This window comes from Myxine glutinosa, chromosome 2 (assembly GCF_964187855.1).
Source record: "Myxine glutinosa chromosome 2, kmMyxGlut1.1, whole genome shotgun sequence".
Lineage (NCBI taxonomy): Eukaryota > Metazoa > Chordata > Myxini > Myxiniformes > Myxinidae > Myxine > Myxine glutinosa.
This window is the reverse complement of record NC_136262.1, coordinates 157,797,139-157,816,171: the sequence shown is the minus strand read 5'-3', so window position 1 is coordinate 157,816,171 and position 19,033 is coordinate 157,797,139. Positions and strand designations below refer to the sequence as shown.

General features: G+C 45.2%; 1 protein-coding gene across 1 annotated transcript in view; it reads right to left on the bottom strand.

The window, feature by feature from the left end:
* The window catches only part of LOC144890816 (disabled homolog 2-interacting protein-like), a 75,662-nt gene that overhangs the window by 14,669 nt on the left and 41,960 nt on the right, over positions 1–19,033 (bottom strand). The window contains exons 3-8 of the mRNA XM_078772658.1: positions 18,571–18,668; positions 10,608–10,745; positions 10,165–10,383; positions 8,762–8,915; positions 8,511–8,701; positions 3,997–4,141 (exon numbers count right to left, since the gene is read on the bottom strand). Of these exons, the coding sequence (XP_078628784.1) occupies positions 3,997–4,141; positions 8,511–8,701; positions 8,762–8,915; positions 10,165–10,383; positions 10,608–10,745; positions 18,571–18,668 (945 nt within the window). The remainder of the gene's footprint in view (positions 1–3,996; positions 4,142–8,510; positions 8,702–8,761; positions 8,916–10,164; positions 10,384–10,607; positions 10,746–18,570; positions 18,669–19,033) is intronic.

Here is a 19,033-nt window from a genome sequence, read left to right as displayed (position 1 = left end):
TGTAATGTATGTGATGACGATGGTGTGAGTCGTCGCTTTCTACGACTCTCTTCACTTTGTTGGCATGCTCACAAAGCATTGTGCGTTGTGCGATGGCTGAATAGGTAAAAATGGATGGTGAGCAGGTGAGCTGGTGCCAATGAAGGGAAAAACCAGCATGAAGTTGACACAGCTGTCTGCAGATGCTGCGCAGTGAAGCCTTAATTTGTGCCACCACTGACTTTCATGGGCACATTTATCCACGATGTTGTGCTGCCCAGGCTGACCTACCAGTGCGGTTTGATATTTGAGTGTCCTTCTCATAGCCTTAGCCGAAAGAGGCTTCCCCCACAAGGCAGTGGGGATCCGTTACCCTGGACAAGGGAGGGGCCCATACCAGGTACTGTTAGCCAGAACCAGCTGAGCACGGGACTCGCATGGGGCAGGGAGGTCACTCCCTGAGCGTCCTCCCCGCTTGTTCCCCCTTCCAACTTTCACCTTCATCTCCCTCAACATTCTGCCTCGCTCTTCCCCCTCGTCAAACACCTCACTGCGCCTCTCCCAATCACCATCAAACCTTTTGTCCGCCCCATTCTTCCCTTTCTCCAAGCTATTCTGTAATCTCCGACACACCTTCAACAGCTCTCCCTACCTCTTCCTCCTCTTACCCTACCGCTCCCCCCCCCCCCCCCCCGTTCTGTATCCGATGCTGCCCCTTCCTCTTCCTCTTCCTTAATGGTATGGACCTCAAACATCCGGGGCCTTCACTCAAACAGACGTGATCTGCTTAACAGAAACTTTACTCCTTCATGACGTCTCTGATTCCTTGGTATCTCTCCCAGGTTACTCCCTCCTCCGGTATGATAGACCTGAGCCTCGTCCTGGAGGTGGGGTTGCTATCTTTATAAAAAACTCTCTTCCTCACTCGCCCTGCACTGCCCTCTCTCCACCTCACCCCCAGGAATACCTTTGGCTACGGCTTCCCCTTCGCTCCCACCTTTTGTTCATATGTGTGTTGTACAGTCCACCAAACAGTGGTGACTCCATCTACATCTTGCTGTCTGAGAATATGGACCAACTTCTATCTACCCATCCCAACTCTCTCTTCCTCATATGTAGTGATTTCAACTGTCACCATGCCAGTTGGCTGGGTGTGGGTACCTCTCTCACCAGATATGGCTCTTCAGCAAAGGACTTCTGTGACTCACTGGGACTGACACAATCTGTCAATTTCCCGACCCGGATTTCAGTCAACCGAGCATCTTCTCTTCTGGACTTGGTTATGACTAACTTCCCTGAAAATGTCTGCTGCTCTTCTTCTGCTCCAATCGGCTCTTCTGATCATGTGCTTGTTAAAGTGGACATCTCTCTGACCATTCTCAGAGAGCCTCCTCAGCGTCGACGAGTCTGGCATTTCACTCAGGCCAACTGGCACGGTCTTCAAGCAGCCATCAATCATCTGGACTGGTCTCCCATCTCTACTGCCTCTGACATAAATTCTTCCTGGGAATTCTTCCAAAGCAAACTGCTCTCTCTCATGCACAGATTTATCCCATCTCGTCTTCTGTTGTCATACCCTTCCTCCCGTCCATGGTACACGGAATCTTGTGGTGAGGCTATTGCCCAGAAACAACTTGCTTTCGTCTCCTGGAAAGCAAATCCAACGGAAGGAAATCTCATTTCCTTTCACAAAGCCCGAAACAAGTGTGTGTCCACCCTCAGGAGAGCCAGGAAACAATATCTCTCCATTCTCAGGACTGAACTCTCTTATCTGTCTCCCTCTTCCAAATCCTGGTGGCATCTGGTCAAATCTGTTTCTGGTGTTTGTTCCCCCTCCATCCCCTCCCTCACCTCAAATGGCCACACGGCTGACTCCGCACGTGAAAAAGCTGAATGCCTCAACTCTGTGTTTGCCTCTAAATCTTGTGTCCCAAACCCATCCCTCTCTGTACCCACCGTACCCAGTCGTACCCAGCTGCTCCTGGACTCTGTGTCCTTTCCTCCTGACAAGGTGGAAAAGTTTCTGTCAACCGTTGACTCGGATTCTGCAACTGGACCTGACGGCATCAGCCCACGGGTCCTAAAATCCTGTTCTTCCGCTCTTTCACTCCCTCTCTCTGTTCTCTTCACCCTCTCTTTTGCTCAAGGTCATCTTCCATCTGCTTGGAAATCTGCCAACATCACCGCTTTGCACAAAAAAGGTGCAAAAACAGATCCCAGCAACTACAGACCAATCAGCCTTCTCCCAATTATCAGCAAAGTCATGGAATCCATCATTGCTTCAGATATGAAATCTTTCCTCTTCTCCAATGGCTTGATCTCTGATCATCAATTTGGTTTCAGACCTGGACACTCTACTCTGGACATGCTGCTTCTGCTTTCTCAACAATGGATGGAGGTCCTCAATGCCAAACAGGAAATTAGAGCAGTCTCCCTTGACATATCACGTGCCTTCGATACGGTCTGGCACCCCGCTCTGCTCACCAAACTCTCCTCTTTTGGTATCCATGGAAATCTCCACGCATGGCTGGCGGACTTCCTCTCTAGTCGTAATCAACGTGTGGCCCTGAATGGGTTTCTCTCATCTCCTCTTCCTGTTCAGGCTGGAGTTCCACAAAGCAGTGTTCTGGGCCCTGTGCTTTTTCTGGTCTTCATCAATGATCTCTCTGACTCTCTTGAAAATCCTCTGTATCTCTTTGCTGATGACTCTACTCTCTGTCGCTCCATTCTTCATCCCTCAGATCGGCAGTCTGCAGCCTCCTCACTCTCTGCAGACCTGGACAAAATCACAGACTGGGCAAACAAGTGGAACATGTCTTTCAATCCTGACAAATCTCACACTCTTACGATGTCTCTCCGAAAAGACCGACTGGACAACCCTCCCATCCACTTTCTGAATAATCCTCTCCAAGAAGTTCTGTCACTCAAGCTTTTGGGTCTCACTATCTGCCATGATCTTTCCTGGGAAAACCACATTTCCACGCTGGCCTCCAAAGCCAGTTGGCACTGGGCATCCTCTGTCATGCGAAGTTCTTCCACGGTACACCTGAGCTCCTCACCACATACAAGGCTTTCATCCGCAGCTCAATGGAATACTGCTCTCCCCTCTGGGCTGGTGCTCCTGCCTCACACCTAGCTCGTCTTCACGCTGTTGAAACCAAAGCATTCAGAATCATTGGAATCTCCCGCGATGAAGCTAACTCCAAGGGCCTCTCACTCACTCACCGCAGGCAGGTTGGTGGTCTTTCCGTCTTCTACCGACTCCTCTCTGGCCTTGCCCCCCCAGCTCTCTCTGGGCTCTGTCCCGCAAATATTCCTACAGGTCGCACAAGATCTGCCTGGCAACCCTCTTATGGTCAAACTGCCAAAATCAAGACTCTCTGCTCACCTTCACTCCTTCATTCCTCTTTTCTCCCGCCTCTGGAACAAAGTCCCTCACTCTCTTCAATCCCACTCCACCCTCCAGGTCTTTAAAACAGCTGTTCACCACAATCTCTTATCTTCCCCCATCCAAAACCTTGATATTTTCTACCCCCGCTAATTTCACCCTCGTTCCACTTTTTTGAAATACCAACTTCTGTCCTGGAAGTCCTTGGTGTCCTTGTGTTTTATACTTCTCCCTCCCCCCCCCCCCCCCTTCCCACGCCTCCTCCCCCCAAGCCCTCTCCCTTCCACACATCTCCCTGCTCTCAAATGTTGTGTTTGTGCGCTTCCCCTTCTCTCCCTGTCTTATTTTCCGCTCCCTCTTTTCATATATTTTGTTTGTCTGGTTGATTTGTTTGTGAAGTAAATGTTAGCTCTTTCACGAGCCTCGATTCAGTATACAAAAAATAAAAAAATTTAAAAAAATTAAAAAGCTGTGAATGTGCCGTTCATAAAAACAGCTACTCTGCTACCCATATTCCTCCTTAAGAAACAAGCTCCTTCATGAGCCTTAAACACAAAACAGATAAATGTACACACACAAAGCAAACACACATAAAATACACTCAAGTTCTCACTACTCAACATACACACCAAGTGCATCCTGGAGATACTTGTGCCCAACGAGCTTCAGGAACTCCTCAATGGCTTTGGTACCCAACGTGTTTTCTCGAAAGAGTAGGTGTTCGTTCTCGCCGCACCTTTCAATCTCTGACAGCACCATCTCACAAAGAAATTCCTGCACAATGGAAGGTGTGGGGAGCGGGATGGGGTGAGCAGAGAAATATAATGTCATTGATACCAATTTATAATGTTTAAAGGAGCAGACAAAATGAAGACACCCATTGCAGTTGAACCATCAATAATATCCGTGACAAAATTAACGGGTGAACACAATGAACTTGTTGCTTGAATTAAATACAAGTTACGAAAGATAAATCTTATGTTTATAAATAGTAAAGCATTTTTATCGCCTGCTGTTGGGTTTTATGCTTTAATCCATGCACACTTGGACGATGCATTTTTCCACAGGCACTGGCCATAATGACGGGATATATAATCACAACACAACAGATCAAAACAATTGTATAATTATTGTCGTTGTGTGTTAAAAGTGGGCTTGGCTGTTCACAACACATTCTGCGGTGATCGAGTGATCATTTCGGTGAATTCGGGGCCAAGATAAGGTTAATGGATCTGCTTCTTCTTTTTTCTTTTGTTGTATACGAAGTTGAGGCTTGTGTAAGAGCTAACACATAGAACATACAATAAAGGGAGCGGGAGACGAGAAGGGAAGGGAGAGGGAAGCACAACAATAGAGAATAGGGACATCGGGAGATGTGGAAGGGAGAGGGCTTGGGGAGGGGAGGGGGTGGGGGCGGGGGGAGAGCAGTATTCCATCAAACTGAGGCTGAAAGCTTTGTATGTGGTGAGACGCTCAGTAGTACCGTGGAAGAACTTCGCATGACAGAGGATGCCCAGTGCCAACTGGCTTTGGAGGCCAGCGTGGAAATGTGGTTTTCCCAGGAAAGATCATGGCAGATAGTGAGACCCAAAAGCTTGAGTGGCAGGGCTTCTTCGAGAGGATTGTTGAGAAAGTAGATGGGAGGGTTTTCCAGACGGTCATTTCGGAGAGACAAAGTGAGAGTGTGAGATTTGTCAGGATTGAAAGACATGTTCCACTTGTGTGACCAGTTTGTGATATTGTCCAGATCTGCAGAGAGTGAAGAGGCTGTTGCCTGCCAATCTGAGGGTTGAGATATGGAGCGGCAGAGAGTGGGGTCATCAGCAAAGCGATAGAGAGGATTTTCCAGAGAGTTGGAGAGATCATTAATGAATACCAGAAAAAGCATAGGGCCCAGAAAACTGCCTTGATGAGCTCCAGACTGGACAGGAAGAGGAGATGAGAGAATTCCATTTGGAGCCACACGTTGACTACGACAAGAGAGGAAGTCCACAAGCCATGCATGGAGATTTCCATGGATACCATAGGAGGAGAGTTTGGTGAGCAGAGCTGGGTGCCAGACTGTATCGAAGGCACGTGATATGTCAAGGGAGACGGCTCTGATTTCCTGTTTGGCATTGAGGACCTCCATCCATTGTTGAGACAGCAGAAGCAGCATGTCCAGAGTAGAATGACCTGGTCTGAATCCAAATTGATGATCGGAGATCAAGCCATTGGAGAAGAGGAAGGATTTGATATCCAAAGCAATGATGGATTCCATGACTTTGCTGATAATTGGGAGGAGGCTGATAGGTCTGTAGTTGCAAGGATCAGTTTTTGCACCTTTTTTGTGTAAAGCGGTAATGTTTGCTGATTTCCAGGATGCTGGCAGATGACCTTGAGCAAAAGAGAGGGTGAAAAGAACAGAGAGAGGGTGAGATAGAGCGGCAGAGCAGGATTGTAGGACTCGTGGGCTGATGCCGTCTGGTCCAGTTGCAGAATCAGAGTCGAGGTTTGACAAAAACTCCTCCACCTTGTCAGAAGAGAAGGACACAGAGTCCAGGAGCAGTTGGGTTCGATTGGGTAAGGTGGGAACAGAGAGAGATGGGTTTGGGACAAAAGATTTTGAGGCAAACACAGAGTTGAGGCATTTGGCTTTGTCATGTGCGGTGTCAACTGTGTGGCCATTTGAGGTAAGGGAGGGGATGGAGGGGGAACAAACACCAGAAACGGATTTGACCAGACGCCACTAGAATTTGGAGGAAGGAGACAGGTTTGAGAGTTCATTCTCTTGTTCCGAGCTTGGTGGAAGGAACTGAGATTGCCTTCAGTTGGATTAGCCTTCCAAGAGGCAAAGGCAAGTTGTTTCAGGGCAACTGCCTCACCACAAGATTCAGTGTACCATGGATGGGAGGAAGGGTAAGACAACTGAAGACGAGATGGGATAAATCTGTGCATGAGAGAGAGCAGTTTGCTTTGGAAGAATTCCCAGGAAGAATTGATGTCAGAGGCAGTGGAGATGGGAGACCAGTCCAGATGAGATGATTGATGGCTGCTTGAAGACCGTGCCAGTTGGCCTGAGTGAAATGCCAGACTCGGCGACGCTGAGGAGGCTCTCTGAGAATGGCCAGAGAGATGTCCACTTTAACAAGCACATTATCAGAAGAACCGATTGGGGCAGAAGAAGAGCAGCAGACATTAGCAGGGAAGTTTGTCATAACCAAGTCTAGAAGGGAAGATACACCATTGGCTGAGATCCGGGTCGGGAAATTGACAGATTGTGTCAATCCCAGTGAGTCGCAGAAGTCCTTTGCTGAGGTGCCATGGCTGGTGAGAGATGAACCCACACCCAGCCAGCTGGCATGATGACAGTTGAAGTCGCCACAAATGAGGAAGAGAGAGTTGGGATGAGTGGATAGAAGTTGTTCCATGTTGTCAGACAGTGAAATGTAAATAGAGTCATCACTGTTTGGAGGACGGTACAAGAATACAAGCTTTCACTCGCGTGATGATCACAAAGCCTATCGACACGTGATCCATTTCAAATTTCTAGACTATGACGTCACACTGTGTGGCAATAACGCGAGCATAAAAGCAAAAAATAATGATAAAAGTAAGTACGTGTGCAAGTTTCTTATCGCTGCAGTAAGTAAAGGAAGTTATTAAAGGGTAACCACACTCGTTTCAAAAACTGAGAATTGCAAGATGTGATCATTTGAAATTTTCTGCCTTACACCCTTGTATGAGAACAAAAAGGCAGAAGCACTATTAAGCAGCAAATGTAACTTCATGAATCTGCTGGCAATGTCTGTGCATGTGGCCACGCATTTCCTTTGTTGGTTCCTGATTGGATGCGAAAGACATACCTTCATGCGGCTTTCAGAGCCAATCAGAGACGTCAGATAGGAACGCATGGCTGGCTGCACAGAAACAGATGGGGAGTTCAATGAAGTTGCATTTTTTGCTTAATGTGGAAGTTTTCATACAATAATGGGAAGTGGCAAATTATATGGCAATGAAATGAAGCTATTGTGTGTTTTTACATTTCAGTGTGGTTTCCAAATTTCCTTTGATTAATCTCAAATAATGTTCATCATTGAGACGAATAGCGATGGTAGTACTCGGTAGAGAGCATACCTCTGCCAGGCTGAGCAGTTTACGTTTTGTATCCCACTGATAGGCCGGATCTGTATCCGGACCTGAACCAAAATCGAATCGATTTGTTCTTGTCACCTACCCAATTCATCCACCAGGTTTTGTCATAATCCGTCCACAACTTTTGGAAATATCGTGCTATATATCGTTTTCGGTCCCATCTCTCAATGCTGAGGAATCACTTTAAAAATCCTTGTATCCGGATCCGGATCTTCACCAAAATTTAATTAATGTGCCCTTATCACACACCCAATCTATCGACCAAGTTTCGGCCAAATCTGCCAATAACATTTTGAAATATTGTGCTATATATACTTTTTGGCCCTATCTCTCAATGGTGAAGAATCACTTTAAAAAGTCTCGTATCTGGATCCGCATCTTCACCAAAAAAAAAAACCACCTTTAGAGGCCATTTTTCCCCGCAAGCGGGGGTTGGCCTTTTTCGGGAACTGTGGTTGTTGTTGTTTTTCGGTCCCCTTTTTGAAGCAATGTTTTACGGCCGGATGCCCTTCCTGACGCCAACCCTTTTTGCCGCCTTTAACGACAAGCAGGGAATTACCAGTGAACTGGTACTCAATTTGCCGACCTCGGAAGGATGACAGGCTGAGTCAACCCCCCTGGCGTTAATTCAGCGATTGACCGGGATTCGAACCCAGGATCCTAGGATCCTAAGCCGGCACCCTAGCCGCTAGCCCAACACCAGGGATCTTCACCAAGATCGAATCAATTCGTCATTGTCACACAACCAACCTGTCCACCAAATTTCATCCGAATCCATTCATAAATTTTTGAGATATCCTGCTCACAGACAGACAGACGGGTGAAAATACAACCTCCATCCACCTTTGGTGGCGGAGGTAAAAAGTGGGAAACTAGCGATCAAGAAGAGGATGGAAAGAATATAGCAGGAAGAAAAGACAAGGGATCTAGGTGGAGAGATAGGTAGAGGATCCCAAAGTCCACAAAATATGACAAGGAAGGTCCATTCGTCGGGCCAGCTGTGTCTCACCTTGGCATTCCCGGTGCTCTGTAAAATGTGAACGAGGGCACGTGCCACCTCCTCCTTGCTCTTTACTGACAGTAGGGGCTCGAGAGCAGCACATAGTGCTCCGTGCCGTGTTGTTATGTGCTCCGCAAACTCCTTGTAGCACTCCATGGGGAGCACCGCGATGCTCAAAAAACGTGCCTTTATGCGTAGGGCTGCAGGTGGGGATGCAGCCTTACCCGCACCACTCAGCTTAGTGGCGGCCCCACTCACACCACCCCCGCCACCACCGGGCCCGCTGCCACCGGGAGTTGAAATGGCGTACCATTTCTCAACAAACTGGCGGCCCCGTACCGCCATCATCGGTATCATGACCAGCCCCACATAACCACTCGCCTTGTCTTTCTTCTTCTTGCTTTTCTCTTGTTCCTGTGGAAGAGGTGAAAGAGGGCATGATGAAGACCAAAAAAAATGGATGGGTTCTCTGGAAAAAAAAACAAAAAAAAACAATGGACATAAGAAGAAAAGAACAAAGAACAGTGGAAAAAAATGGTGAATAAGCGACAAACAAGAGAGATAAAAATAAATAGCGAGTTCAGGTAAGCAGGCGCTGAGTGCAATATGGGATTGTAATTATTTAAGGAACAAATTGTGGATTAGGATTAGATCACAGATACGATCAGCTGGTTGCATCATCAATACGGTGTAGTTATCGTCATCACAAGTCATTGTAGATCTCATTATGCTACCTCGCTGCATGTTATCTCTTGTGTTGTGATCAGAATGCTGCATCAAGGAGGACGCCTCCCTTCATGGGAGATGTTACGCTTGCTGTTCCACCTGCTCTTGTGACTTACGGACGTTAAATATCTCGCGATGTCTTTCAAAAAGAGCATGCCGATGTACGCCGGTGCCCTGGCCAAATTCTGCATTCTTGGGCTGGTATAGAGTGTGGACGCAATGCATCAGCAGCGTAGCTGTACCAAGTTTGCTGTGTTTAACCGCCAACTGTCCGATCAGCTGTACGGATCCAGCACTCGGGAGGAATGAATCCTTTAATTGTTACAGGAGCCCGTTTACCTATGTTGTTGCAATGTTCACAAAGGAGCATCGCCCGTGATCACCTTTAAAGCTTCAGAGCGAAAACCCCCTGCACTGACAAGACTTGGATTCAAATTCAATCCTTCCGGGCTCTACCTCAGGCCACTGGGGCTAGCAAACCCCGTGTGACAATGAGCAATGTCCGTGCATAGCTGCTAAGCCAGCTCCGCAAAACTTTTAGGCCGTTGCTCTTGCCCTAGCCAGGTGATAGACCCAGGAGATGATGGTGCATTATTTTCTGGATGGATTCTTGTGTACGGATCCCCTGTAGCCTATATGTTTTCACACATCGCTGGTAATCCACAAATACCTTTCAGGGATGCCTTTTCAAATGAACTATGGTAATATGCCTTTGGCGAGCTGGCTATATGCGCACTCTATTCGGAGGTCATTATGGCAGTACCTGCCGACAACTTGGTCAGTCGGTTGCCGACTGCTTTTGCAATGGCATGAGTGTTTTCACTTTGTCGATTCCACATTTTTGTTAGCTTTTTACCGTCGGTATAAGGCATTCCTGTTTCCCAAATTGTCCAACGATTTGATTTGCTATTTGGCCAATTAGCCGTTTGTTACGTACCTTGTACAAGTGTATGGTCAAGTGTCGAGCGGAAGACGGTAAAGCTGCAAACTCAAACTGCTCTCCCCAAAAGAGGTTCTCACGCCGCGCCTTGCTCGTGGTTCGTGCACACAGGGCGTCATCCACACACACCTCACAGAAGTAGCGGCGTTTCGGTGGAAGGTCTCTCGCTTCGATCACCCACACCCGAAGGGAATTCTCCACACGCCGAGTGTTGTCCTGTCAGGCGGCCGGTGGAATTGGACAAAAAGGTCATGGCTTGGAACATCCTTCGGAGCAATCCACACCGTTGCAATCTTTGCATGTTTACCTGTGCAGCTTAAATTTGGGTATAACTCGAAAAATGATATCAAAGATGAAGAAGTCCTGAATCCATTTTGTATAAAGCATCCTCGACTGCAACCGCTTTAAGTCACCGAGGTTGCCGATTCCAAATGGCCCACCTGCCAACTCAGAATGCTAAACGCCAATCGGAAAAAGAAGATCGTGTACAGACCGTGAGAATCAAACATGTCCACATGGAAATTCTTAAACTTGGCGACTTTATGCTCGGTGGCGTGAGCAATATTTCGAGGTATGCACTGTGGGTTTATCGATAGTGGTCTTTGTGGATTCAATCATTTTGTTCACCTCTCCGTTGTTATTATTCGATAAATTGATAAGCAATTGTCGGATATACATATCACCAGCAATGAGCCTCATTTTATGCCACGTTTCATTAAAAACACAGAACCCAGAGCCGTACACACTTTGTCTTGGTCCCTCCTGTTTGCCTGCAAGGTAGTGGAGCGACAGGGACGCGGTGGGAAGCCGGCTGCAGGTGGAGACGAGGGAGAGGTTTGTGGACGTCTCGCCTGATGGCTCGGCTCCAATTACTGTGCGCTGCCTGAATTATTGATGTCGTTTACATGCAGCACGCTCAAGACAAGGCCAAAATGGATGCTTGGCCAATTTTGCTGCCTGGTTGGATGATGTGTCCAAGTTACGGAATTTAAACTTTCTGAACACTTGTCGTGAAACACAATGAGCGACATTCCAAGATGTGTCAAAGCAACGACTACGGCAAGAATTGCACAAGAAAAACATATTATATCCCACCCGAACAATAATAGGAGGCCAACTTTCAAGTAAGGCTGTGCTGGTACACTGGAGGATTTTTTCCCCACGATTTTCCGGATTTTACGTGAATTCCCCCCGTTTTACAAAAATACACGAGACACGACATATCCAGAAAACATTACCACGTGAAAACGGATTGCTTATGGGAGTTCAATAGAATTGGAGATGAGCATAAAGCATTTAAAGTGCTTGGTAGTGAAAGTAAAATGATGGATTTAAAATAAGGTGAGGAACATCAAAGATGGGGGAGACATCCCCGATGGCTCGAACGCCATCGCTTCTTCAGTCGGACACAATTGGTGAGCATATGTCGCAGACAAACATACTGACGATGGGAGGTAAACGGTAGATTGACACCGGCATGGCGTAAAACTCAGGCTATTGTGCCATAAGAAACAGCCAATGGAGGCAGCTTGCTTTGCCAATAAATCTCCAGCATTACCCGAGCGTAAAGTAGGCAGCTGCTTGGATTTCATGAGGGCCCACCATTGGAATCGATACATGAACAAACAACAATATCTTGAGGAGCAAATGAGTCTTCTGATGGTTTGACAAGGGATTTGATGCCATTCATTCATCGTAGAGGGCATATTTCAATGGTTTGTTTGGTGACGAGGAAGTGCAGCTGCACACTTGTAGTTCCAAACCCAATGCAGGTCGTCGTTGAAGGATTTTGATTCAATTTATTCGGAGAAAGTTCCTTATTAGTGCAGCTCATAGATGCATCGTCATCACGAAAAATTAACTCTGGCCAGTGTGGCATGCAAATATGGATGCTGTGCCACTAAAATACAACGCCAACACATGTCACGATGACAAAGAGCTTGGTTCCTTCACAGACATTTATAAGGGGCTAAATCATCGGTGACCTTCCACACCGTAAAGGTCATTCGCCACTTGTGATATTGAAAAATACAGCTCCTCGGGACATCTACGGACACTCATCACAGCACACCTTCGGAGTTGAGGTCGAACCCCGATGTATATTTCACACACGGAGACACACACACACACACACACACACACACACACACACACACACGGAGACACACACACACACGGAGACACACACACACACGGAGACACACACACACACACACACACACACACACACACACACACACACACACACACACACACACACACACACACACACACACACACACACACATGTCAGGTCCACATCCTACAACCTTCATTTCCACAATGCCACCAGCGTTTTGCCTTTATGTGCTTTCCTGTTGTTATTGCCAACATGGCTCCAATCTGTAACTGTGCAGCCTGAGGACATCAACTCAGTTTTAGACTGTACGGGGCAATGTTGCTGTCCCTCACAGACAGAAGCGCTTGTTTAATTGTGGTAGCATTCGCAAAGCTGTATCTGAGATGCATTAAAAGACAAATAACCAGTTATAAAAACCACTGGTAACTCTTATTCATCTGGAAAGATTTTTTTTTAAAGTATAGTGCTTTTACACAGAGTTTGTAGGTCATTAAAGAGATGTACAGGGGAGGGGAGGGTGGGTCAATTGAGATGGTGATGAGTCACCATTTTGAAGGAATGGAGAAGGTAACGGCATTGGACAAAGACAAGGAAGCAAATCAATATACAAGTGAAAAAAAACCACAAAGGAATAGATGAAAGTATACAGCTCCGATTTGAGCAGGATTAACAAGAGAAAAGATACCAGATGAGCAGGTGCTGATGGCGATGACAGAAGGAGTGATGGCCATATTTTGAGCAGTCAACGTGTAACAGGCCTTTCACAATAATGTTAATCAACCATGAGCTTTCAACAAAATTGTGAATGGTGTTGAAATGCTCAAAGAATGTCGAAAGTTACCTTTCATCGACTTTATAGTAGATTCTCAAGGAGCACAACATATATTTAAGCTATGGGCACAAATGTGAACGCTAATCCATTGATACCAGACACACGTGGATGCACGTCAGTCATATTACCCATTCAGATAACATTCAGAAAGTCACGTTACCATTTTAACACGAATATCTCCAACTTTTTTTTTTTTTTTGCAAACAAAGATCGAGTGAAAGAGCTAACATTAATCACACAAAAAGGCAACCAACACATAACACACAAAATAAGGGGAGCGGACCACAAGATGGGGAGAAAGGGGGAACGACACAAACACAACATTTGAGAGCAAGGACATCGAGAGAAATGTGGGAGGGGGAGTAGGGTGCATCAAACGCCCCATGATTTTCAAAAAGTTGTTGTATTTTAATGTCTATTCCCTCAAATGTTACACTTGTTGGTAGAAGTATGTATGCAAAAAATAGATGAAATCAGAGGTGGTCCTGGGTGGCCACCGGCCACTTTTATATATTTAGGGCCATTTAGGGCCACAGCTAAACTACTTTACAAGATAATGTAAAATTAACTACAAGATAATGTAAAATTAACCATTATACCTATATACAAAAGTAAAGTCCTACTTTTACTAAATGCCTAATATCAAACAGTTAAAACAACCTTACATGTCAATGTAAAATTAACCAAAATCGTTCTTCATATTACAAAGTTGTAGTACAGTGTTGTAGTATTGTACTTTCATTGATTAAAAGTTTGAAAATGTATTAAGCACAACGCCAATGTCACTACTCCAACTTTGCTCGTTTCCGCAAATTTGCCCTCGCTTTGCGGTCACATTCAACCACTTGAAGAAGATTTTGGAAGTGGTCTTCTCTTCTTGCAGTTGAGACAAAATCAGTTGCGAGCTTTACTGCTCTCTCCGCAGGGTCATTCACAACATTAAGCCCATCCACAATGGACTTGGCTGCCTTGAAGTGCTCATTGTTCTGCCAAGTGTCAACATCCTCTGTTAGGAAGGTCATATCTAGGTGAAGAAGGTTTACTGTAAACCACGAGTCCTCGTTCACAAGATCAGCCAGGGTTGTCGCTTCTGTAATTTTTGGAAATGACGGTTTGCCATATCCAGAACCGTAGCGGTGTTTTGGAGTGCTTGGCATTTCATCTGGTTGTATGGCCAGTAACACATCTGCAAGGGCACGACGATCCTTTTGAGGAATTGCATTGCTGAACAGTGCCAAAACAACCAGTTCTGGGGTTAAATACCACAAATGTCTATCAAAGGCTTTCACAGCGCTGACTGAAATGGTTGAGTTGACAGCTTTATAGTTGAGCAGAGTCTTGTAAAAGCACAAATCAAACCATGGGGCATTTGAAGCAGACTGACATATGAGCCACCAATCACAATAAATATAAACAACAAAAACAACAAACTCCTTCAGTTTTTTCTGTTGATGTTGTGTTGTTACAGTTCCTCGAGGTAGTAGAGAAATTTGCTCTTCAAGTAGGCATATTTTGATGGAATAAAGAATCTTTGACATCCACCTTGCTTTATGCATGGCCCCTGGTCTGTGGAGTGTTCCTTGTTTTGTGACATCATCATCGAGGACTACCTGGCAGAGTTGTGCCATTTCCTTGTAGTCTTCCCTACAGTATGAAGCGCTTGTGCGGATTGTGCTTAAAACCTTGTTTTTGCAGGATAAAAGCAGCTGTTGTGCATAGTCATTGTACATGGAAATGTCAATTTTGGTTAAACTTTCATTCTTTGCATGCGATATGCGTTCCCAATTCTTCTGGAATTTTTGGAACAAAGATACTTCTGGAGACTTTGATGCCTCAATTTTGAGAACGTCAAACACATGATCCAGGATTACCTCTCCAACATGATGGCGACATGCACACCACAGAAGAGCACGGTCCAGTTTTGATTGAATGGTAACACAGGCAGCTGTAACGTGTCCAGTGTTTGATGCTGTTGTGTCAAAACATAAGTTGACAACTGATTGTTTGCACTTCCATGAATGTAGATACGTGTAAGTGTGCTCGGCAATGATGTCACCTGATGACCTATCACTTCCAGGAGGATATCTAGCCACCCCCAGTAGCTTTACATCAGTGGCATTCCCAACCAACACTGGCAATCTTTCTTCCTTGACATTCTTGTTTGTGAGCGTTGGTATCTGCTTGCCATCCCAGTGAAGTGTTGCAGCTGTTGGGGCGATCCAATTTTCTTGAATATCTTTGGCGATAGCACTTGTTATTGATCGTCGAGCCTTATCAGCAGTTGAGTACGACTTGGCCACACGACGTGGATCACCTCCTGCCTCTTGAATTACAGCTTTGGTGAGCGCAACCTGTTGAACAGGAGTTATGTTTAGTCGAGTAGCAACAGACACAACTGAATGTCTTTTCAGAATATCATGAGGAATAAAGGCAGATGTACCTGCATATGTTGATCTGTGGTGACTACGCTTCCTTTGAAACTCTGGAATCGCCTCTTCTTCAGTTTCTTCCAAGCTATCTGCAGAGTCACTATCATCAGAGCATACAGAACTAATTGTCATCTCTTGTACACTGGATGATTCATGACGTTCTCGTCTTGAAGCTTCCGCTAAGAGGCGTTTTTCTTTTCTATGATCTTTATCAACTTTCTTCTTGTCAACACCACCAAATAAGGCTACTCTGTCAGATTTCATTGACTCTAAAAATACTCTATCTTCCTCATTCTTAATGTTTGTCATTGCATCTTTTGTCCATACACCAAAGGTCTTATCAAGACGTTCATTCATGGTTTGCAACTTAGCCAAAGTGCTTGGAGATTCTCGGCGAGAAACAGGTATTTGACGCAATTTGTTATTGTCATTAAGAAGGTCAAGTATTAGTTTGCAGCATTGATGGTCTGAAAGCATAGGAATATTTGCTTTAGTGTAGAATTTTTTCAGCTGGATAAGGACGATGCTGGCAGATTTCCATTTCAGTGGCTGAGTTTGTTTGCCTTCACATATTTCTTTCTGGGTGTACCACATCACGCATCGAAGAACCTGCCGGCAAGTTGGGAGGCGGACTCCTGTCAATGTACCATCTGCTTCTGTAAAAGCATTGCCAAGACCAAAAATGGCACTTGCTAATCTGGTCTTCTTATCTGCCATCTGAAAGAAAATAAAGGATATTATTAGACTACTAGTATGGGACCCACGATTAGACCTCCGATTTCATTCATGTAAAAATACAAACTAATTATCAAACCATCGTTTTTTGCATAAAATTGTTATATTTGTATTCCTCTCATCAAGACCTTCAATTTGATACCAAACATGACTAGGTTTGGGTGTAAAATAACAAAATCAAACATTTTTACATAGTGCGGCCCCGAAAATGGCCCTAAATATATAAAAGTGGCCGGTGGCCACCCAGGACCACCTCTGATTTCATTTATTTTTTGCATACATACTTCTACCAACAAGTGTAACATTTGAGAGAATAGACATTAAAATCCAAGAACCTAAGGGCGTTTGATGCACCCTAAGGGGGAGGGCTTGGGGAGAGGTGGGAGAGGTATAAAACACATCAACACTGCAAGGACTTCCAGGAAAGAAGTTGGAATTTCAATAAAAGTGCATCTGGGGTGAATTAGCGGGGGTAGAAAAGATCAAGGTTTTGCATGGGGAAGTTTTTATGATGGTTTTATGATGTTTTAATTTTTATGATGGTTTTAGAAGATTTTAGAAAATCCTCTCTATCTCTTTGCTGATGACTCCACTCTCTGCCACTCTATTCCTCATCCATCAGATCGGCAGTCTGCAGCCTCCTCACTCTCTGGACACATGGACAAAATCACAGACTGGTTAAACAGGTGGAACATGTCTTTCAATCCTGACAAATCTCTCACTCTTACAATGTCTCTCCGAAAAGACCAACTGGACAACCTCACTTCTGCCATCTGGTCTCACTATCTGCCATCTGGTCTCACTATCTGCCATGATCTTTCCTGGGAAAACCACATTTCCAAGCTGGCCTCCAAAGCCAGTCGCCGACTGGGCATCCTCCGTCATGCAAAGTCTTTCCTTGGCACACCTGAGCTCCTCATCACATGCAAGGCTTTCATCCGCAGCTCAATAGAATACTCAAATGGAATACAGCTCAAATGAATACGCCAGCTCTCTCTGTGCTCTGTCCTCCAAATATTCCTACAGGTCGCACAAGATCTGCCAGCAACCGTCTTATGGTTAAATTGCCAAAATCAAGACTCTCTGCTCACCTTCTCTTTCATTCCTCTTTACTCCCACTTCTGGAACAAACTCCCCCACTCTCTTCAATCCCACTCCTCCCTCCAGGTCTTTAAAACAGCTGTTCACCACCATCTCTTATCTTCCCCCGTCCAAAACCTTGATCTTTTATACCCCCCCACCCCACCCCCGACCCCTTCCCATGCCTCCCTCCCACAAATCTCCCGATGTCCCTGTTCTCTGCTGTTGTGCTTGTGCGCTTCCCTCTCCCTCCTCATCGTGTCTCCCGCTCCCTTTATTGTATGTTTTGTGTCCGGTTTTTTTGTGATTGATGTTAGCTCTTACACGAGCCTTGATCTTGGATACAAAAACAAAATAATAATAATAATAATCAGTTCATCTTTGCATCATAATATATACTTATACCAAGTTTGTGCAAAATCCCATCGACGGTTCACAAGTTAGAACAGCAACAGATGTTTTCCTTAATGTGACCTCTGACCTCTTCATCCAAAAATGTAATCAGTTCACGTTTACATCATTGTAATACCTGTACCAAGTTTGATTTAAATCCCATCAGCTGTTCTCAAGTTATCATATTTTTACCTGACATGACCTCTGAACTTTGATCTGTTGATGCCACAAGCCAATCAGTTCATGTTTGTATCATAAACACGAATACCAGTGTTTGTTCAAAATCCCGTTACTGGTTCACGAGTTGGCGCAGCAACATAATTTTTACTTAACATGACCTGTGACCTTTGACGTCTTGATCCTGAAATTAAACAGTTAATCTTTACATCATTATACATACCTGTGCCAAGTTTGAATTAGATAGCTTCAGTCATTCTCAAGTTATAGACCTATCCCAGACTTTAACCTTTGACCTCTTGACGCCAAAATCAAATAATTTCATCTTTGCATCATAATACATTGTTGCATAAACTTTGGGCAGAATGACATCACTGGTTCACAAGTTATTGCGGTAACAGGATTTTTACCAAACATGACCTCTGACCTTTCACCCCGTGACCCCAAAATCTAATCAGTTAATCTTTACATCATTATACATACCTGCACCAAGTTTGACTAAGATCCCTTCAGCAGTTCTCAAGTTATCGCAGTAATGAAAGCCTATCACGGACGGACGGACGGACAACCTGAAACCATAATGCCTCCCGCGACTTCGATAACGGAGGCACAAAAAGTAAATCTAATGTCTTGCTTACCACCACCTCCGGCAGCTCGTACTCTTCAAAATCAGGTCTGCAATAACGACCATCACTGGAAGTGCTCTCATCGTCTTCACCATGACGGAGAGAAGATCCTGGAAAGAAGAAGCAAAATGGACATGAAACAGATATTGTGACAGAAAAAGATCAATGGACAGAATATCACGAAGTTCAGGTGTGTGTGCATTGTGGAAATAAGACATCAATTTCATAAATTAGTCTTCGTCTTCTTCTTTGCCAGCCAGGTGTTCACATACCATATCCCCTAGTAAGAGATCAAGGGCTCAGAACATGCAGAATTGGCCCAAGTCCTTGAGCAACTGTTTGGCTAGGCCTGACATCATCGTCGTGGATAAAGGCAGGAATTTGGAATTTGTCCAGAGTGCCAGTGATAGCTCCACTACTCTTGGTGAAGGTCACCATGTGATCTTTAACGCTCACCACCTCATGCCGGCACACG